The sequence below is a fragment of the Chiloscyllium plagiosum genome, chromosome 10 (genome assembly GCF_004010195.1).
Source record: "Chiloscyllium plagiosum isolate BGI_BamShark_2017 chromosome 10, ASM401019v2, whole genome shotgun sequence".
Lineage (NCBI taxonomy): Eukaryota > Metazoa > Chordata > Chondrichthyes > Orectolobiformes > Hemiscylliidae > Chiloscyllium > Chiloscyllium plagiosum.
The window spans coordinates 15,671,549-15,692,273 of NC_057719.1; the positions used below are offsets into that span (position 1 = coordinate 15,671,549).

General features: G+C 37.9%; 1 protein-coding gene across 1 annotated transcript in view; it reads left to right on the forward strand.

Moving 5' to 3' along the window:
• The window catches only part of dlst (dihydrolipoamide S-succinyltransferase), a 47,201-nt gene extending 27,597 nt beyond the window's left edge, over positions 1-19,604 (forward strand). The window contains exons 11-15 of the mRNA XM_043697121.1: positions 9,845-9,975; positions 11,171-11,244; positions 13,792-13,875; positions 15,644-15,811; positions 16,985-19,604. Of these exons, the coding sequence (XP_043553056.1) occupies positions 9,845-9,975; positions 11,171-11,244; positions 13,792-13,875; positions 15,644-15,811; positions 16,985-17,119 (592 nt within the window). The 3' untranslated portion in view covers positions 17,120-19,604. The remainder of the gene's footprint in view (positions 1-9,844; positions 9,976-11,170; positions 11,245-13,791; positions 13,876-15,643; positions 15,812-16,984) is intronic.
• Positions 19,605-20,725: the final 1,121 nt, after the last annotated feature.

Consider the following 20,725-nt stretch of genomic DNA (forward strand, 5'->3'; position numbering starts at 1 on the left):
ACTTTCAAAACTAAGCAAGGAGGTGATTTTCAAGGCAGAATGTTAGATTTTAACTTCAAAGTAAGGAAGGCTGCATCTTAAACTATTAGGCAATTTCTTTCCAAATACCATTTAAGCACTTCAGCAAACTGAAACATAATCTCCACTTAAAGACAAAGTCATGTAAATATTTGTGTCTAATGTGCTTTTGTTGTAAGATGGACAGACTGCGCAATATTAATTTAAGGGAAAATATTTGTCTCTTGTGCTGGAAATGATGCTTTTAACATTTCGTTTAGAGGACTAATATGCCAGTTTTGGTTTACAGCTCTTCAGGATAGTGTTGTGAGCTGTAATAATACCTATTTAAACAGATTAGTGAAGAATGCACTTTACAAGACTGACATCTGCCTGGAGACTGAAGAGAAGGAGAGAAGAGATGGGGGGAGAGATAAACCCTCGAGGGAGAAGGTTGGTCTTTGAATGAAGGCAGTTTAATGATGAGGCAATGAAATTTTGATATAGTTAGACTCGAAGATTTTATCATTCCTGGCTCCTTTTCTTGTGTTCTTGCATCTTGGGGATGCATAATGGTGTTAGGGAAGTAATCCTAGAGTTAATGAGCTTAAGTGCAGGAAAACAAACAGGGTTAAGGGGAAAACACAGACATAGACACCTTTTTATCAGGTCAGTGAACACAATATCCATTTTCACTCGCCTTTAACTGTTTCATTGCTAGTTTTGCTTGAAATGTATTTGCCATTTTTAACTATTGCAGAATCCTTATCTCTAGGGAATTCTGTCTTCACTGGATAGTTTAAGATTGCAGTTTAATACCAGAGATTGGAAGAAATTTTTTTTCCACCTTTGATACCAAATTTTTACTGCATCAAATGCTTCAAGAACAGTGTTTCTGTGCATTAGACACAGAGTGAAGCTACTGTTTTCAACATTGTATATTAAATAAAATCATATCTCCAGCTGTAATATGACTCCTCTTTCTGTAATATCAGTAAAGGAAGACTGAAACTGAATCTTTCTGGTTTATTATTTTGCATTTATTTTTTGTTTCTTTTCTCCCTGGAGAAATTCTGCAGTGAATGCAAGTTGTAATTGGGATTTGTCTTTGAGTATTGCATGGCTGCAACCAAGATGGAGTGTTGGTGTGGAATATGGGTAGTCAGAGTGAATTGTATCGAGGGGATCACATCTGACCCTGAGATTTCTTCTGACAAATAGGCCAGCATAGTGAAGGCACTTGTTCCACCTCTAACATCACCTGATTACACTCTGCTTATCTGCTACCTTGTTCATGTCTTTATTACTTCTAGACTCAACAATTCCAGTGCACTCCTGTCTGTTCTCCCACATTCTACCCTCCATAACCTCGAGGTCATCTAAACTGTTTCCTATGAGTTGACTTGCAGCAAGTCTCATCCCCTCACCCCTGTGCCAGCTGACCTTTCATTGTTTCTGGTCAAACAATTTCTTAGCTAAGAAATTCCCATCCTTGTTTTCAAATCCTCCTATGCTCTCACTCTTGCTATCTTTTATAATCTTGTGCAGCACTGCGTCTTTTCAAGTATCTGCTCTCCTTTAATTCTGGCCTTTTGTGCATTTCCTATTTAACTGTTCCACCCACTGGTCGACATCAGTTGTCTAGATCCACATATCTAGAATACCTTACCACACCTCTGCACTACTTTAAGTGTGTAATATTTATAAATATAAATACATATGTAATATTCATCTGTAGCAAAATATTATTTCCTTGTTTTCCTCCCACATTCCCTCTCCCCAACTTCCTTTTTGCCTTTACCCTCGATCACAGGATTATAAATTTGCAAAAGAACTAGTAATATCACCAAGAGGTAGCCTGAAGCATTTAACTGAAGTTGGTTCCAGAAAAGTTGCATGTCACATTTGGGCCAGTTGATGTTTGCTTTTCCAGTATCAATTCAGTCAGAAAGGAAATACTTTTGAATGACTCGTTCTTGTCTCATTCTGCCTCCCACAGCTTTCACCCATCAGAGCTGCTCTTTGCCTGTAGTATAATCCTGTAGATTTGTATCTGACAAACAGTGCTTGTTCGTAAATTTCACCTGCCATGGAGAATCTTGATCCAGCCATTGTAGATGGTGTTACCTATGATTCCATTAAGATTTGTCAGAGCAAGCAAACTTAGCCCTACAATACACTTGGCCAATATCCAGTCACGCTATAAGATCAATATATTAGAAAATTTTTAAAACCTCTAGATAATAGAACCATTTGATTTGTGAAAACTTCAAAAGAAACGTTTTCAGTTGGTCAAAGTATCAACTTTCCTGTTTATCGCTTGTTTGTATGTTAAGAAATGTCTCATTCTGTGTGAAATTAAGTGGTGCAGTTGACTTTACAATGTGTCTTGCTCTGTGTTCACTGATCACCTGACCATGCAAATTTGATTAATCAATTCTCCAGCCTTTTGAACCAAATCCATGCACATTTCGTACATGAAAATTCAAAAAGTGTGCACTAAATTCTGCCAATGTATGTGAAAATGTTATGGGGATTTATAAATTGAGCCAAAATATGGAACACAAATTTTTTTCTTTTACTTTTCTCCAAAAATTAACTTGTTGAAAAGATATGATAATTTGAAATCTGTTCTGGTCACCGCATTATAGGAAAGATGTGGAAACTTTGGAAAGGGTTCAGTGGAGAGTTAGTAGGATGTTGCCTGGTATGGAAGGTAGGTCTTACGAGGATAGACCAAGGGTACTGAGGTTGATTTTGTTGAAGAGAAGAAGGTTGAGTGTGACTTAATCGAGACATACAAGATAATCAGCGGGTTAAATAGAGTGGACAGAGAGCCTTTTTCCTTGGATGGTGAAGACTAACATGAGGGGACATAGCTTTAAATTGAGGGGTGATAGATTTAGGACAGATATCAGGGGTAGTTTCTTTACTCAGAGTAGTAGGGGCATGGAATAGCCTGTCTACAACAGTAGTAAACTCGCCGACATTAAGGGCATTTAAATAGGGCATTGGACATACAAATGGATAATAACGGAATGGTGTCGGTTAGATAGGCATCAGATTAATTTCACAGGTCAGCGCAACATCGAGGGCCGAAGGGCCTGGACTGCGCTTGACCATTGCTGAATGGTTCTATCAAAGACTGACAGCAAGCCTGTTGACTGTATGATTCTGTGGTAATCTCAGGGGTGATGTACAAACTGAAGTTGCAGATCATTGCAGGATTGACACCCTACTTAAGCTGTTGGAGTTAGAGACCATAGTTTTCACCAATTTAAATTAACTGCAGCTGCCACAATTCTTCATGCTGGCCAAGAGCTGGTACATTTTGTTGGATTTCTTGACTTTCGTCCATTCTTATCAAGGAAGAATTTGACTCTAAAAGGATTGCAGAAAAACTAATTTCAAGTTCTGTGGCAATGCCGGACTACTTTTTTGTATAAGGAATTAACAAAAGGATGCATTAGAACACTTTAAACAACAAATGGTCATCGAGTCATAGAGATGTACAGCACAGAAACAGACCCTTTGGTCCAACTCATCCATTCCAACCCGATATCCCAACCCAATTTAGTCTTATCTGCCAGCACCCAGCCCATATCCCTCCAAACCCTTTCTATTCATATACCCATCCAGATGCCTTTTAAATGTTGCACTTGTACCAGCCTCCACCACTTCCTCTGGCAGCTCATTCCACACACACACCACCCTGTGTGTGAAAAAGATGCCCCTTAGGTCTCTTTTATATTTTTCCATTCTCACCCTAAACCTATGCCCCCTAGTTCTGAACTCCCCCACCCCAGGGAAAAGACCTTGTCTATTTACTCTATCCTTGTCCCTCATGATTTTATAAACCATTATAAAGGTCACTCATCAGCCCCCGATGCTCCAGGGAAAACAGCTTTAGCCTATTCAACCTCCTTTTAGCTCAAATGCTCCTACCCTGGCAACATCCTTGTAAATCTTTTCTGAACCCTTTCAAGTTTCACAACATCGTTCTGATAGGACAGAGACCAGAATTGCACGCAATATTCCAACAGTGGCCTAACCAATATCCTGTACAACCGCAACATGACCTCCCAACTCCTGTACTCGATACTCGGACCAATAAAGGAAAGCCTATCAAACGCATTCTTCACTATCCTATTTACCTGCCACTACATTCAAGGAGCTATGGACCTGCACTCCAAGGTCTCTTTATTCAGCAACACTCCCCAGGTCCTTACCATTAAATGTATAAGTTCTGCTAAACTTTGCTTTCCCAAAATGCAGCACCTTGCATTTATCTAAATTAAACTCCATCTGCCACTCCTCAGCCCATTGGCTCATCTGATCAAGATCCCATTGTAATCAGAGGTAACCTTCGCTGCCCACTGCACCTCCCACTTTGGTGTCATCAGCAAACTTACTAAAAATGTACCTCTTACGCTCGCATCCAAATCATTAATATAAATGACGAAAAGTAGTGGACTCAGCACCGATCATTGTGGCACTCTACTGGTCATAGGCCTCCAATCTGAAAAACAACCCTCCACCACCACCCTCTGTCTTTTACCTTTGAGCCAGTTCTGTATCCAAATGGCTAGTTCTATTCCATGAGATCTAACCTTGTTAACCAGTCTCCCATAGGGAATCTTGTCGAACGCCTTACTGAAGTCCATATAGATCACATCTACTGCTCCTCTTTGTTACTTCTTCAAAGAAGTCAGTCAAGTTTGTGAGACATGATTTCCCACTCACAAAGCCATATTGACTATCCCTAATCAGTTCTTGCCTTTTCAAATACATGTAAATCCTGTCCCTCGGGGATTCCCTCCAACAACTTGCCCACCACCATCATCAGGCTCACTGGTCTGTAGTTCCCTGACTTGTCCTTGCCACATTTCTTTAGTGGCACTATGTTAGCCAACCTCCAGTCTTCTGGCACCTGACCTGTGACTGTCGATGATATAAATATCACAGCAAGAGGCCCATCAATCACTTCCCTAGCTTCCCCCAGAGTTCTAGGATGCACCTGATCAGGTCCTGGGGATTTATATATTTTTATGCGTTTCAAGATATCCAGCACTTCCTCCTGTGTAATATCGACATTTTTCAAGATGTCACCATCTATTTCCCTGCATTTGATATCTTTGATGTCCTTTTCCACACTAAACACTGATGTAAAATACTCGTTTAGTATCTCCCCCATCTCCTACGGCTCCACACAAAGGCCGCCTTGCTGATCTTTAAGGGGCCCTCTTCTCTCCCTAATTATGCTTTTGTCCTTAATGTATTTGTAAAAACCCTCTTGAGTTTTCCTTAACACTATTTTATTAGATTCGATTCCCTACAGTGTGGAAACAGGCTCAACCAGTCCACACAAACCTTCTGAAGAGTAACCCACCCAGACCAATTTCCCTCTGACTAATGCATCTAGCACTATGGGCAGTATAGCATGGCCAATTCACCTGACGTGCCTTTCCTTTCACCCTAACAGGAATATACTGTCTCTGCACTATCGTTATCTCATTTCTGAAGGCTTCCCATTTTCCAGCTGTCCCTTTACCTGCTAACATCTGCCCCCAATCAGCTTTTGAAAGTTCTTGCCTAATACTATCAAAATTGGCCTTTCTCCAATTTATAGTCAGAGTCATAGAATTTAGAACTTCAACTTTTAGATCTGGTCTATCTTTTTCTATCACTATTTTAAAACTAATAGAATTATAATCACTGGCCCCAAAGTGCTCCCCTACTGACACCTCAGTATCCTGCCCTGCCATATTTCCCAAGAGTAGGTCAAGTTTTGTATCTTTTCTAGTAGGTACATCTAAATACTGAATTAGAAAATTTTCTTGTACATGCTTAACAAATTCCTCTCCATCTAAACCCTTAACACTATGGCAGTCCCAGTCTATGTTTGGAAAGTTAAAATCCCCTACCATAACCACCCTATTATTCTTACAGGTATTTGAGGTCTCCATACAAGTTTGTTTCTCAGTCTGCAACCTGTCTTTGTACAGGTCACTTCTACCCCAGAGGAGATTCCAATGATCCAAAAATGTGAATCCTTCTCCCATACACCAGCTCCTCAGCCATGCATTCATCTGGTTAACCTCGTATTCCTACCCTCACTAGCTCGCAGCACTGGGAGTAATCCAGATATTACTACTCTCGAGCACCTCCTTTTAAATTCCTGCCTAACTCTCTCTTTTCTGCCTTCAGAATTTCATCCTTTTCTGTTCCTCTGTCATTGGTTCTGGAAATCTCAACTTCAGCTAACTGCTGGACCAATTTCTTGGGAATCACCTGCTTGAGTTTCATGTTGATTCCTGATGAAGGGCTTTTGCCCGAAACGTCGATTTTACTGCTCCTCATATGCTGCCTGACCTGCTGTGCTTTTCCAGCACCACTCCAATCTAGACTTTGATCTCCAGCATCTGTAGTCCTCACTTTCACCTGCTTGAGTTTTATGACTGTTTTATTTGAACAGTGTGTAGCTTGGCATTCGTTTGGTTTTCAGTTGGGGAGTAAAGCCAGGTGAGGAAAAGCTGGCTGACTCAACACAGTCCAGTTTCTGAAGCGCTCTTGTGCTGATGAGACATGATTGTCCTTATGAAGAGCATTGGAACTTGGAACGAGAGTAGTCACTCGGCCCTTTGAGCCTGCTCTGCCATTTAGTAGATAATGACTGATCTGATTTTAACCTAACTCTACATTCTTGTGTATCCCTGATAATCTTTCATCCCCTTGGTTGTTGAAAGTCTATCTACCTTTCTTAAAATATTTAAATATTCTGTATTCTGTGGGTAAACATTTGGAAGATTTCTTGATGCTGTGTTTCATAAACAAGTTGTGTCTACCAAGACCTGAGAGACAGCTGTCAGTCCAGTGATTGATAGGCATTTGAACATGTTGCACTGCAGACACCCCTTTCTCCCCTCCAGGAGCTAACCATTATTAGCCTAAAGTGTTTCTTCCCAAAGTGAATCTCTGCCAAAGAAATCCTTTTTCCCCCTTTACTATCTGCATGTGTGCACTTTGTTTTGGGCTATTTCGTAAAGGCAACATTTATTTTCCTATTACAAACTCTTTTAATCAGATTTTCAATCTTTGTGGAATATGTTTTTTGTTTTCTAATAAATCAGTAATTTTCTCTTTATTAAAGAAACTTGACAGATTATTTTTTTAATTGTTACTTATGTTACATGGGGTGGTTAGACTAAAGAGTTCTGTCCTCTCATTTCTCTTGTAACACTACTCAACTGCACTGAGAAGAGCTAGGAATGAATACTCCTTCAGCTGCACTGTCCTGGTAAGCAATTGTAGCAGCAACCACCTCCTTTTAGAGGTGGTGTTGGAGGTGATATAATAGCAACGTTTAAGTGGTATCTTGACAGCTGTGTGAATAGGCAGGGGAAAAAAAGGATATCGACTGTGTGGAGACAAAAGGTTTCAGTTTAGAAAGGAATCATGTGTTAGTGCAGTCCTGATAGGCCGAAGGGCCTGTTCCTGCACTGTACTGTTCTTTGTTCTAACATAGCAACACAAAAAAAATGAGCACAAGGACCTGCTTTACATAAATGCTCTTTACATTTTTTCATCAAGTCGAATTGTGATTTTTACGTGATTAATTTGTATCCTGTGTACTGTAATCCAGTAATTTATACAGAATAACCTTTGCTGTGACGTAATGCAACAAAATTGGAGTGTTACACATCAGATTGTAGCATTATCAAAATTATATTGTACAGTTTGCAGATATAAATTTCTATTGCAAGTTGGAATGTTTTGTTCCCCATTAGAAGAATTTTTATGAACAATGCCAATGACACACAAAAGGATGAGTTTTGGTGAGAGATGAGAAACAAAGCCAAACTAGAAGTGTAATAAAATCATATCTTTAATGACTGGAAACTATTGCTAGAGTAATGTACATAGGTGACAAGGTCATAAATATTTGCCTTGAGCTGGAAAGACTGAAGAACCGTGCAATTTATTGTGTGATAACTCTAGAGTAAGAAACTGAAATTCTGCTCAGGTCAAACAGATGTAAATTATAGTGCTGGAGTGGCCATGTATGAATCAAAAGCCTTAAGCTGATTTCATTACTGTGACATTTTAAAAAAGTAGTTCAAACAATTATAGAAGCCATTCAGATGATAATCAACACAGCACAATGTTATCGAATACACAGCTTTGTACTGAGCTAGAAGTATTTTGCATAGAAAATGTTGTTCAGCTTCCTCTTCACAAAAGCTTAACATGATATTTAGTGATGGGAGATATGAGGTAAGTAGTCTTGTTAGTCTAACGGCCGAGTTGTCTCTAAGTGACTGTTTGTTGAGTGAAATTGAAAGTCATTAATGAAAAATAAGAGCTAATAATAACTGTTTGTTTATTAATGTAAGTGAAGTAGAGAATGAAGGGAGATGCTATTGTGCTTCAATTGAGAAGCCTCCGTATCTTAAAAGCAGGAGATGAATGTGTGCTTTTATTTGCCTACTTCAAATTAATAATATAACAAAGGACACGAATTCAAATAAAATAATTGTGCTTTACTTAAATCAGAGAAAAAAATTGTTTCATGAAAATAACTGGAGGGTTTCAAGTAAGAAATAAAACTTGAAAACAGAAGAGACTTCTGATACTTTAAAAGAGCCTTGAGGCCTCCTATAATTATACACACTTGGTTATCTCTACCTGTACGTATCTATGTTACCTTCGTTTCTCTTCCTAAGAAACTAAGCATCTCTGGTCATTCTTGCTGTTAATCTGCAATTTCTGTGGGTTGGCGCAGAGGAAATACCTTCTAATCTTAAATCTTACTAATTCTTCATTTCTAAGTTTAAATTAAATTCTTTCACGACATTGCTGACAAGAATAGCATTTGTTGCCCATTTCTAATATCTTTTCAAGTTAATAGCTTGCTAGGCCATTTCAGCGGGGAAGTTAAGTATCCACCACACTCGTGGGATTGCATGTCAGCCAGATCAGATAAAAGTGGCAGATTTCCTGCCCTAAATCCATTGGCAATGTTGTCTGCATCTAATTCTTAAAAGACTTATTGTCATCTCTTTCATGAGAACCAGTATAATTGTGAAAGAACAGAATGCAAGAAATATTCAGCACAAAGCATCTGTGAAGGGAGTGGCTAAGTAAATGCTTTAGTTCATATTACTGTACTTGGGTCTGATAATTGCAATAATCCACTCAGTAAGAAATGAGCATAGTCATAAGGTTAATTACTGGACTGGGTATAGTTCAAGGGCATTTAATTGAACTGTTAAAAACAAGTTGTAACTTTTATATTCAAAGCTTGGTTACATTTGTGTAGCATTGTACATCATTGAAGAAAACCATTGACTTAGGGGTGGGTTCATATCACGTTCTCTACACAGGTTGATTACCTTTTTCTACATTGAAGATACAATGTAAAATCAAGATTATTTAAGTGCATTTCTTAGCAAAAATAGCAGTATTTTGATTTTGATCTATTGAGTTAAAGTTCTTATTACTCCACTTAAATCAACCTGGTTGCTCTTCCCAGCTGTTTACTTTTTTAATAAATACTTGCCTCCATTTTTAAATAAACTGTTTGTTTTTTCTTTATTTATTTGAGCTGTTTAGGAAGAAATATTATTTGGGATTTTTGGCTAAGAAAAGATGACTAAGTTTTAAATTTTGTGATTGGTTTTTTGAATCTTACATAGCTTGTCATGAGAGGTGCATTTCTGCCTCCTGCTGTTGTATAGTACAGTCCATTGAAGCACTGACATACTGTCCAATTTTTCTAGGGAAATCTCTATACATTGCTGTTTAGTTTCAAAGACTAATGGTTCTTTATTCTCACTTTACCTAACAGTAATATCCAGGAAATGAGAACTCTACACAAAGAAACTTTCCTCAAGAAACACAATATAAAGTTAGGTTTTATGTCTGCGTTTGTCAAAGCATCTAGTTTTGCACTGCAGAATCAGCCAGTGGTAAATGCTGGTAAGTATAAACCAAGGATGAGACCATGTTCTACTCAACAAGAAACTGTCGTACTTCTTTATCACCTAGGAGGCTAGGTTATTAAATATGTTCAAGACTGAGTTGGACTTTAAGTCAGCATAAGGAGTCCAGGATTATCGGGGTGCAGGTAGGAAAATTGAGTTGCTACCATAAATGAGCCTTGATTTAATTGAATGGCAGAGTAATCTTGAGAAACTAAATGGCCACTTCCTATTTCTAATGTTCAGATTTTAAGAGCACTACAGTGATGGAAAAATGAAGGGTCTACTTGTGGGAAGTGAATTAAAATTTGTCTTTCAGTGACTTTTAGCAGAGTTTTGATGAGATGGTCAATGAATATCCTTGTTTCCATATTTATTTAACTAATGCTTGTTGGCTAAAAACGGTACTGTTATCTACTCGAATTCAATGTTTTCAATTTTTTTTGATTTGCAACTATGTTTCAAGATAAAATGGTCAAATTTGTCAGAAATTTTAGTCTTGCAATGTGAAATTGTCCTTCTAGTTTAAGTAAATAAAGCTACTGAGTTTTAAATGGGGGTTTCTATTTATAAATGTGAACGCTGATGTATTTATTCTTCTGATTCACCTTTGGTGAGACTACTATAAAATTGTTTATTTGAACAAGTACCTAATCAGATTCAATCTGTACTTTACAGAACTGTATTCTTGTCATTTCATTTTACTTGCACTAACATATAGTAAAATGACAATCTCAAAGCTTTTTGTTTGTAAAGCAAACTAAACTGAGGGAAGCATTTCTCTTTTTTAAAATAAAATCAAAATCTACTCTTTGCTTCATTCTCCTTATACTAATTTCTGTTCATAAGTAAGGGAGATATAACGTATTCTAATTGAGTTGAAGCTACGAAAAACTTCAGCCATGTTTTCCCCCACCTTACCCCACCCCTGCTAGAAAGTAACATGTGGGACTTTTAAAATCTAAGGCTAGAACAAAGGTGAAACAGCAAAAATTCAGTTCAGATAATAAAAATACATTAGTAGTCTCTGCAAATGGGCAGACAATATTAAGATTGCATTGTGTAGTAAGAAGCCACTTCAGTGTGGTAAACTATATCCACAGCACTTGATTCCATTGCAATGTCATAGTTTTATTTCTGACGTTTGTCATGAATGCAGCTTGCCAGTGGTTTAATTTGTGTTTTCTGCCCAGTTATTGATGATACAACCAAAGAAGTGGTCTACCGTGATTATGTTGACATCAGTGTTGCTGTAGCAACCCCAAAGGTCAGTATTGAACAATATTTATTGGGTCACTGGCATCTTTTTTTTATTCTTCAGAAGATGAGAACTTGACTGGCAAGGCCAGAATTTAATACTCGGTCCCAAACTTATCTAAAGAGATGGTGATCTGCTTTCTTTAACCGCTGCAGTCTGTGAGATGAAGGAATTCTCTTGGTGCTCTTGGGTCAGGAGTTCCAGGGTTTTGACAAAACACTGATGACAAATATTTCTAAGTCAGAATATTTGTAATTTTCCATGTGTCTACTTGTCTGCCTAAGATTTCGAGATCACAGGTTTGGGTATGTGCTGTGAAAAAAATCCATGGGAATTATTTGCAAAGTAATGAAAGGAAAAGAATTTACATTATTTTCCATGCCAAATAAACATGCAAGTGACTTTTAGATAGTCAACATATTGTATTATTTCAGTTTATATTCAAACTGTAAACTGTAGGGTGCAAATGATGGTAGTCCTCTGGTCATGGTGATCAGACATGCAGTTGTATTATGAGGAATAATTACCACATCAATTCAATTACATAATTCTCATTGGTTCCTCATATTTTTTATTTAGTTACATAACAATTTAGTAAATATTCTGAGAGGTTGCCCATTTGCAGTTCCAAGTCCTATTATTGAGCATATTAATATTAGATTTGAGATGGTGAAAGTAAAAGTTATAAGTAATGAGGATTTGCCTCCTGTTTTTGTGTATATTCTTGACAATCTATGGAATCATTCTAAATCCCAAAACAATTTGAGTCAGAAATTTAGTGTAGCATTATTTCTGATTTTCTGTAATGTAGTAAACTTGAATGGAACTTGTGGGCCACACTCATCTCTGGAGGGAATTTTCTATTCAAGAGCTTTCTTTTGGGCAGCTGCTTCTTCTAATAATTTCCAAGCATAATAAAACATAGATGGACTGAGAAGCACCATAATTCTGTGTAAAGATGCCTTAATATCAATTAAGACTACATAATCTAGTTGGCTTCAACTCCTTCAGATATTCTTGATTAATTTTGCTCTCCTAAATATAAATTGACATAGGCTAGGTGGCCTCCATTCCTGAAGAAGGGTTTTTGCCAGAAACGTTGATTTTCCTGCTCCTCAGATGCTGGCTGACCTGCTGTGCTTTTCCAGCACCACTCTAATCAAAACATTGGCTAGATATGTTCAAACCATTGAACAGTTTAGTAAAGTGTGTTTTCACAATTGAATGAATGCAAGGTTTGTGAAGGCTCTCATTGTCTTTGATATTTTATAATGCTGGTCTTACCTTTAAAATTGTTCTTCGAGTTTATCTTGTCATGTGATAGCATCATGAATGTAATTCTGTACTTCTGTTCAATCGCTGGTATATTAGGGTGTCTATCAGAGATAAGAAACAATTTACCTATTGCCTTACGTTCCCATTTATTAAAGAGAGTAGCTGAAGAAACATGTAACCTTATTTTTGTATCCAGCCTAGTTAAGTGTAGTCTGGGTTTGTTTTAGCCTTTCAGCAAATCCTTTTTAATCCCATTGATATTATTCTTGTAAATCAGAGATATTAATGAGAAACTACAGGTTATATGCATCATATGCTGGGAATCCTCTCTCTTAGATCCTGTTGACTAATGATCTACTGGAGGTTTTCAAATTATGACTTGGCTTTATTGGGTAGAAATGTGAAAGTGTTCATATTTCAGGGGTGCTCAAATCGAGAGATCATATATGTGGAGTAGTCACTAATAACTTCAACCATTTGGAATAATTGAGGCATATAACAAAGATACACTTAAGGGAAAATTAAACAGTATTGTAAAGGAGAAAAAGATAGAGGATATGCTGGTAGGTGGATCAGTTGCACTGTATGCATAGAAACCATTCTATGTAATTCTCACTACTTGTGGTTTAAGCCTTGTTCCAGAGATTTTAATGTAATCTAGGACATGATAATGTCAGATTGTATACTCAGCTGTATCAAGGAAATACACCATTACCAGAGCTGTTGCTGTTTGCAAATCCCTGAAGTCCCATTTGCTCTGTCTGACAAACATTTAGAGTCCTGGTACTATTTAAAGACTTAATAGGGTTTTTTTTATTCAATGTCCTGGAGAACATTTATTCCTTGAGCGGCATTACTAAATCAAATTGTTGACTCACTTTTCATATTTTTGTTTGTTGGACCTTGTGCATAGGTTTGCTAGTACATTGAACTTTATTACTACACCCACCAAACAGTTTTTAAAAACATGTTGTGGTACTTCCAAGATAACATTCGGCTTTAAAAACTACTGTTATATTGAAAAGCTTTTTCATTGTTACTCTCAATTTATATTGATATTCTTTTGAAAGAGGCATCCGTTGGTTAAAATGGCTTAACTCAACTATTTGGATCATTTGTTCTTTTTCATGTTCAAAATACTAAATCATTAGAATTGTGTATTTCTTGTCATGTTAAAAACAAAAAGTTTTCCTGCGGTATTGTGTACAATCCAAGTCTCCTCTTTGAGTCATTTTGATACATTATATAAATACGAGGTGATTAATTTTATTTCTGCTGCAGGGCCTGGTAGTCCCCGTGATCCGAAATGTTGAAACAATGAACTACGCTGACATTGAAAAAGTAATCAATGAGCTGGGAGAGAAGGTAATTGTATTTCATCTTAGTTAATGTTGAAGATGTTGGTTCTCTAACAGTCTAAATGACTTTTGATTTGGGTCCCAATTGTTCTGCATTGCTGTTTGTTGATTACAACTTCTGTAGCTTCTTCCTAGATTACTTCGTGCACATGGTGTTGAATTGCTTTTTGGGTTGGGGTGCCCATATTTGTTGGAGTTGACTAATCAAAGTCCATGTAGCTAGGCGCAAAGTCTAATTATTACAGAATTGATTGTTAACTCTGTGGAACCAAACTGCTTTTCACACAATGGAATTCAGTCTGGATAAATGTGAGATGATGCAATTGGGCAGGACAAACTAAACAAGGGAATACATGATGACCTGTACGACCCTGTGAAATACTGAGGATCAAAAGAACCTTGGTGTGCATTTCTGAGCCAATTTTTGTTAACACACTGGATCATAGCCCACTATAAAGTTCCCTAGTATTGCTCATGGTAAAGTGCCAGTTTTGTAACGTTTTTGATTGATTGAAACAACAATCAGGTTTTCTAGCGAGGGAATAAGGCCGAATGCTGCCTTTTCTAGAAAGATCAAGAAGTCCACTGCTTTTAGTCATTTATGTAAGTGATTTGGTTGTGAACATTGGTTAGGCCACTTTTGGTAACTCCTATGTCCTGTTTAGCTGCAACATGACTTTCCAACTCCTATACTCAGTAGTCTGACCAAGAAAGGAAAGCATAACAAACACCATCTTCACTACCCTAGCTACCTGCGACTCTACTTTCAAGGAGCTATGAATCTGCCCTTTAAGGTCTCTCTGTTCAGCAATTCTCCTCAGGACTTTACCCTGGAGTGGGGGAGTCCAGAACTAGAAAGCATAGGTTTAGGGTGAGAGGCAAAAGTTATAAAAGGAACCTCCGGGGCTACTTTTTCACACAGGGTGGTGCGTGTATGGAACAAGCTGCCAGAGGGGATGGTGGAGGCTGGTACAATTACAGCATTTGTAAGGCATTGGGATGGGTATATGAAGGGTTTAGAGGGATATGGGCCACGTGCTGGCAAATGGGATTACATTAGGTTAGGATATCTTGTTGGCATGGACGTGTTGGACCGAAAGGTCTTTTCCGTGCTGTACATCTCTATGACTCTAAAGTGTTGGCAAGGAATTACACCACAGGTGAGCAATAGGTGTCAGACAAAACTATAGCATGATTGGACTGGTGCCTTACACTGTACAGATGAGAGATGATGTAGGATAGAGAAAGCTGCAGATTGTCTCTGCCATAATCATTCTAATTACCAAGAGATAATGTTAATTGAAGATGTGCAAATAGCTGAGCCAAGGGTTATGATGGAGCCTCAGCAGATAAGGATGATCCATAAAGATTCCACATGTACATTAGAGCAAAAGAGCAACAGGATAGAGAGAACAGGGCCCCTTATGGATTGTCGAGGTAGCCTGTGTCAAACCACAGGAGATATTAAATATGTCGCATCAGTTTTTTATTGTGCAGAAAGGAATGGCAGCTAGATCCTGTTGATAACATTTCAGCATGCTGGTCCTTCTTGAAACGTATCAATATGCTTTGTGATCTCATCACTCAACATGCCACTTTCAATGATCTATACACTTAGTGTATTTGTCTCTCACTGTTCATCTGTCCAGGTGAACTATCTCACATTGTCCTTTTGAAGGAGTAGGATAGGATATAAGATGCAGTTACATAACATGAGGAAAAATGCATGCACAATTGAAGAACCTAACGCATTTTTGATGAATTTCTTGTTGCAGGCTCGTAAAAATGAGCTGGCTATAGAAGACATGGATGGAGGTACTTTCACAATCAGCAATGGAGGAGTGTTTGGTTCAATGTTTGGGACACCAATCATTAACCCGCCCCAGTCTGCCATTCTTGGCATGCATGCTATTTTTGAAAGACCAGTTGCAGTTAAGGGCCAGGTGAGTAAAATACAGTTTTGTTTTGATTCCTATATGACTTATTATTGTCAAAAGATTGAAAGTGTTTATTCATTGTGACAGAATAGACTGCAACTTACCATCAGAGGTAAAATGTACATTTAGAATATTTAGTAATTCTTGTAATAGATTTGTCTAATTTCTTTGCATCCTCAAGTGGTATTGCCATCATTTTCTAACACTGTAGAGATCTCTTGAACCTGACATCTGCAGAGGTGTCCTCTGGAGCATTAATTAATGCACCAGCTTCAAACCCGACTTGATCCCCACTCGAGTGACTTAATATGTTTACAGGAATTATACAAACAGGATATAAACAGACAGCATTTGTACAGAATACCTACAGGAAAGTACCAGGTTGTGTAAATCTGAGTCTACTCCACTGGCAGAAATTCTTTTCAACTGTTGGTTTGGAATTGGGAGCTGATCTTCCTTCTACCTTTACCATTGTTGTACAAGCATATCCCATGGCATATTTCATGATGATGTAATAAGGATCTTCACAGTTTAAACCATGTTGGATCCTGAAATTGTAACTCGACTGAAACCAATAAATGTACAAGCCGTGTTGTACTTGATGACTGGCCTCCCGAGTTGTGACTTGGTTTTTAATCCAGCTGTTAAGAATTTCACATGAGGTAATTGATGTTAAAAAAAAATTAAAAATTGGTATCAGCAGCCTGCATTTGTTAAGACACCCTCATCTCCTATCCAGGCCAGTTCTGTAATTTCAACATGTGCTGTTTTAAAAATATAATTACATGTGGAGAGTTACATCCACAGAAGTCAAAGTTGAAGGGTTTGTGTTGTCCTGCATGAAGGGAACTGACAGGCCTCCTCTTGATGGTAGAAACATTGCCTTCTCCTGGTGTAAATGCTGTCCTACATTTAGTGCTGATAGCAACTGCAGAAGGATTATCTTACTGTCTATGACCAGTAAATTGAGTTGCATTGTGCTGATTGTGGGCTTGTATCTGAAGGGGCAGTGACTTCTTTATCATTGCAAAGTCTTTGGCCGGATGAGTGCATTGCTGTATTTTGGAGGTGGGCTTTTGATAGTCAAATACATTAATTTAACTAGTGCTGCAAAGTTTCCATTTCAAGGGACAGCTAATATCCACTGTCAGCATGTCATATGTTTTTCTCTCATTGCAGGTTGTGATTCGTCCAATGATGTATGTGGCCCTTACTTACGATCACCGTTTGATTGATGGCAGAGAAGCTGTGCTTTTCCTTCGAAAAATTAAAGCTGCAGTTGAAGACCCTCGTGTGCTGCTTCTCGACATTTAGACTCTAATAGTTATTTAAAGGAAAACATACTTAATATACCACATGCATTTTCACATATTAAATGTTTGTTCAACTTTTTTTTGATGTTTAAAATTATAAATGAATGTTTTATGGACAGATTGCAATTTTGTAGGAGTGATTTATGATGGAAGGATACTGCATGTCAGGGTCTTAGCTAAACTATGTTTAAAGTAACTGGATATACTAGCAAGGCTAATTTGTCACTGGTCTTTTTGTTGAAGAAAGCAGCTTTGAGATTCCTCCCTCATAATTTGGTAATAAACAAACACAAGTGGTTACACTGCAAGAAACTGCAGTGGTGGACTGGTGCATGAAGTGGAAATGTCATACTGATACTTTGGGTTTGCTTATCTTTAGATTGTCACAAAGGCAAGTTGTGAAGCCTCTAACAAATAATGTTCTTGATGGAGTGTTTCATAATTATGGAGCAGTGCTAAAATATTTCCTTTTCCACCACTGACACAATTTTTAAATGCACTGTCTAAACTGAGAATACCTCAGCAACATTGCTGCCCATTCACTTAAGTACAGGGAGAAGCTAAACTCATTGTCCTTGTTCTGGGATTTTGTGTTGCAAAAATATTACTGTTTCTGCAGCAAAATTTCCTAAATCTGAGAGTACTTGATCTTAACTTCCCAGTTCCTGTGACTCACCATGAGACTTCATGCTAACAGGATTAATTTATTTCTGCTGTTAAAGTTCACGTACGTTTGTAATGAAGGAATCTCAGAAGATATTTTGGATAACAAAGGTAGACAGTGGGGTTCTACATCTCTCAAACTATGGTGAAACCATTCTATCGCAAAACCAATTTAGAGAGTTTTGTCAGATGAGGCAATTTGAATTACAAAAATGCTAATGTTAATGTCGAAGTACATGGTTCCCTTTGGTATAGGGAGGTCACTAGAGTTGCCTGTAGGCTTGCGTATAAATTTACAGCATTAAAAAATTGTATTTCACTTGCACTAAACCCGTTCAAGTTTTTCCTATTGCTTCATCTTTGTATTAGATTTGCTACTATTTCATTCTTTTCACCCTCCATCACTCCCCTTTCTGAAATGCACAGTTGAAATTAGGGAATTTAAAGCACCTACGTGTCAGAAACAGGAGATCCTCTTTGTCAGTCTGCTGTGCTGCATAATATTAGTCAAGTTGCCCAAGTACCACACTATGGGACCATGTCACTACATTGAGAATAAAGCAGTATGTTTCAAACCAATCTAAACAACTTCTGGCATGGAATTACTTCCTGCTCTCAGAATTAAGCTAGCTTTACAGATGGATAAATACGCACAAGTTTTTCATCCCGCACAGTGCTGAGGTCTGCAGACAGTATTAGTAGGGTTGGCAAACTTAAAACAACATGTCAGGGCATTATTTAAATTAGCATATCTTTGTATCTTTATAGTGTTTTTGTATGTAAGAAAATATTCCTCCACCCTTGAGTGAATTCAGTTCTTTAAAAGTAATTATTAGCTGTAAAGTATTGTCTGACATGCAATGTCCTTCTGATGTAGATGGATTATAATTGTACCAATTGATAAATGGTTGATAGCTGGTTCTGAAAAGAAAATAAGGACAGCAATCTACTACTCTTCTGGAGAACATGGCAGTCAGTAGGGATTTGCCAGTCTTGCACTGTGGTCATAAGTATACAATACATGTAAAGATTGAGAATGAAAGGCTGATTGGGTGGAGTTGAGTAAGATTGTTTGGTGATGGGGGTGCTGATGGAAGCAAAGTGTAAAATGCTGGGAATGAGGAGAGAGAGTATTAAATTTCAATTTACAGGGTACATGTATCCTCTTTGACGTTACTGGGTTTTAATCAAAACAAAATGACCCAGCTATCTTCCTTGCTGAGGACAAATAGACATAGACACTAGTGTTGTTCCAGTTTCTCTCAGACTTGCGCATTGTTGCCTAACAGTGATACTGAGTATCCATATTACTTTCCTCAAATTGTGCAACTTTTAAATATTTGGTACATGGTCATGGCCATGTTTTTACTTGTGGCACAATATAATTTCTTGCAATTCAGGTCATGGGAGACAGTTAAATGTATGTATGCCTTTTGTTTTTTAAATCACCTGCACCGCAGTGCGGTTAATGGGAAAAAAGAAGCCAACCTGAGTGCTAAATAGATTCACTAACCAAAATAGTAAAGAGAACAAAGTCCTGGAGGGTTATTGAAGGTTTGCTTCCATATAACGTCTACCTTTTGTGTGCTTGCTGGATGACTCATATTTCATTGTATCATTTGATCCACTCCTAGTTGCTGCTTTGTCTGATGTGACTTTCATGACACTTGGGATGTTTAGTATTTCCATGTACCACTCAGTTATTGAAATTCCAAAGAGATTGACATTTATAACCGGGAATGTGACAGTAAAGTTGGAATGATGCCAAGGAGAAATTGCTATGTAATAGTTTATTGAAAAACAAAAATAAATGTATCTAACTATTCAGGTCCTCTTGTAAATGCTTTAGGGGCTTGGGGAACAACAAACCATTCTGAATGGAAGATGGATGATCATTTTGTCATTTTTTTTTTACCCTTTTTTCATTTTATTATGTAGAAGTTAGCTGTGGTGTTTGCATAAGTTTAAATTCTATGCTTACTCTGAGTTGAAAAATGAATCCTTAATTTTTTTTGGTTGTGATGATGATTGTTGTTTTGGGTGGGAGGGTGGGGTTGATAGTGAGAGAAAGGATTGTTGCAGTTGTTTGCCATGTGCTATAATTCTGATAATCTGAAACGGCCAGAAAGCATCTGGAGAGTGATTGCAATTAATGGGTTGTGGCCTATAATTAGGATTTATAGATCAGTTTTAAAGGGGAAGAACCCACTTTTTGTTTCCTTATGCAAGACCAATGACTTGGAAGTCAACGCTCTGGTCAGAGTTGGGACCATTCTGGGAGTTGAAAGTATGGTGCTGGAAAAGTACAGCAGGTCAGGCAGCATCCGAGGAGCAGGAAAATCAACATTTCGGACATAAGCCCTTCATCAGGAATGAGCGGTTTGTGGGTCGGGGCTGAGAGATAAATGGGAGGCAGGTGGGGTTGGGGGGAAGGTAGCTGTGAAAGCGATAGGTGGATTCTGGGAGTTGCTGGAATTATATATTAATAACGGATAGGAGGGTAACTGAAGTGAGAGTTGCAGGCCATCATTTGTGGGCATGAATAGATAAGGGTGCCTGAAAGAATCCCTGAAAGAAGAAAGTGATTTTTTTTTTAGGTAAACATTTGCAAAGGAGGTGAGCAGTGGATTTGACTCCTAACTCCATATGGCAGTATGTTATTATTGATCCATTGTTATATGTGTCATAGTTAGTGACCGTGCAAGCACTAAGTGGAACGAGGATAACATACAATTATGGTAGTTACATCAGAATTGTGCGTCACAGAATTAGTTTATCACATTGAATGGGATCACCATTTACTGGAATTAGTATCCAATGATGCTCCACGAAAGCAGCTCTTATAATGGCCATAGTGAAGTACAGGCCAGTTTAAAAAGTGCCAAATTATCAATGTGTAACAGGATAATTGGATTGTTGCTGCTGCAACGGTGCTGTACTGTCC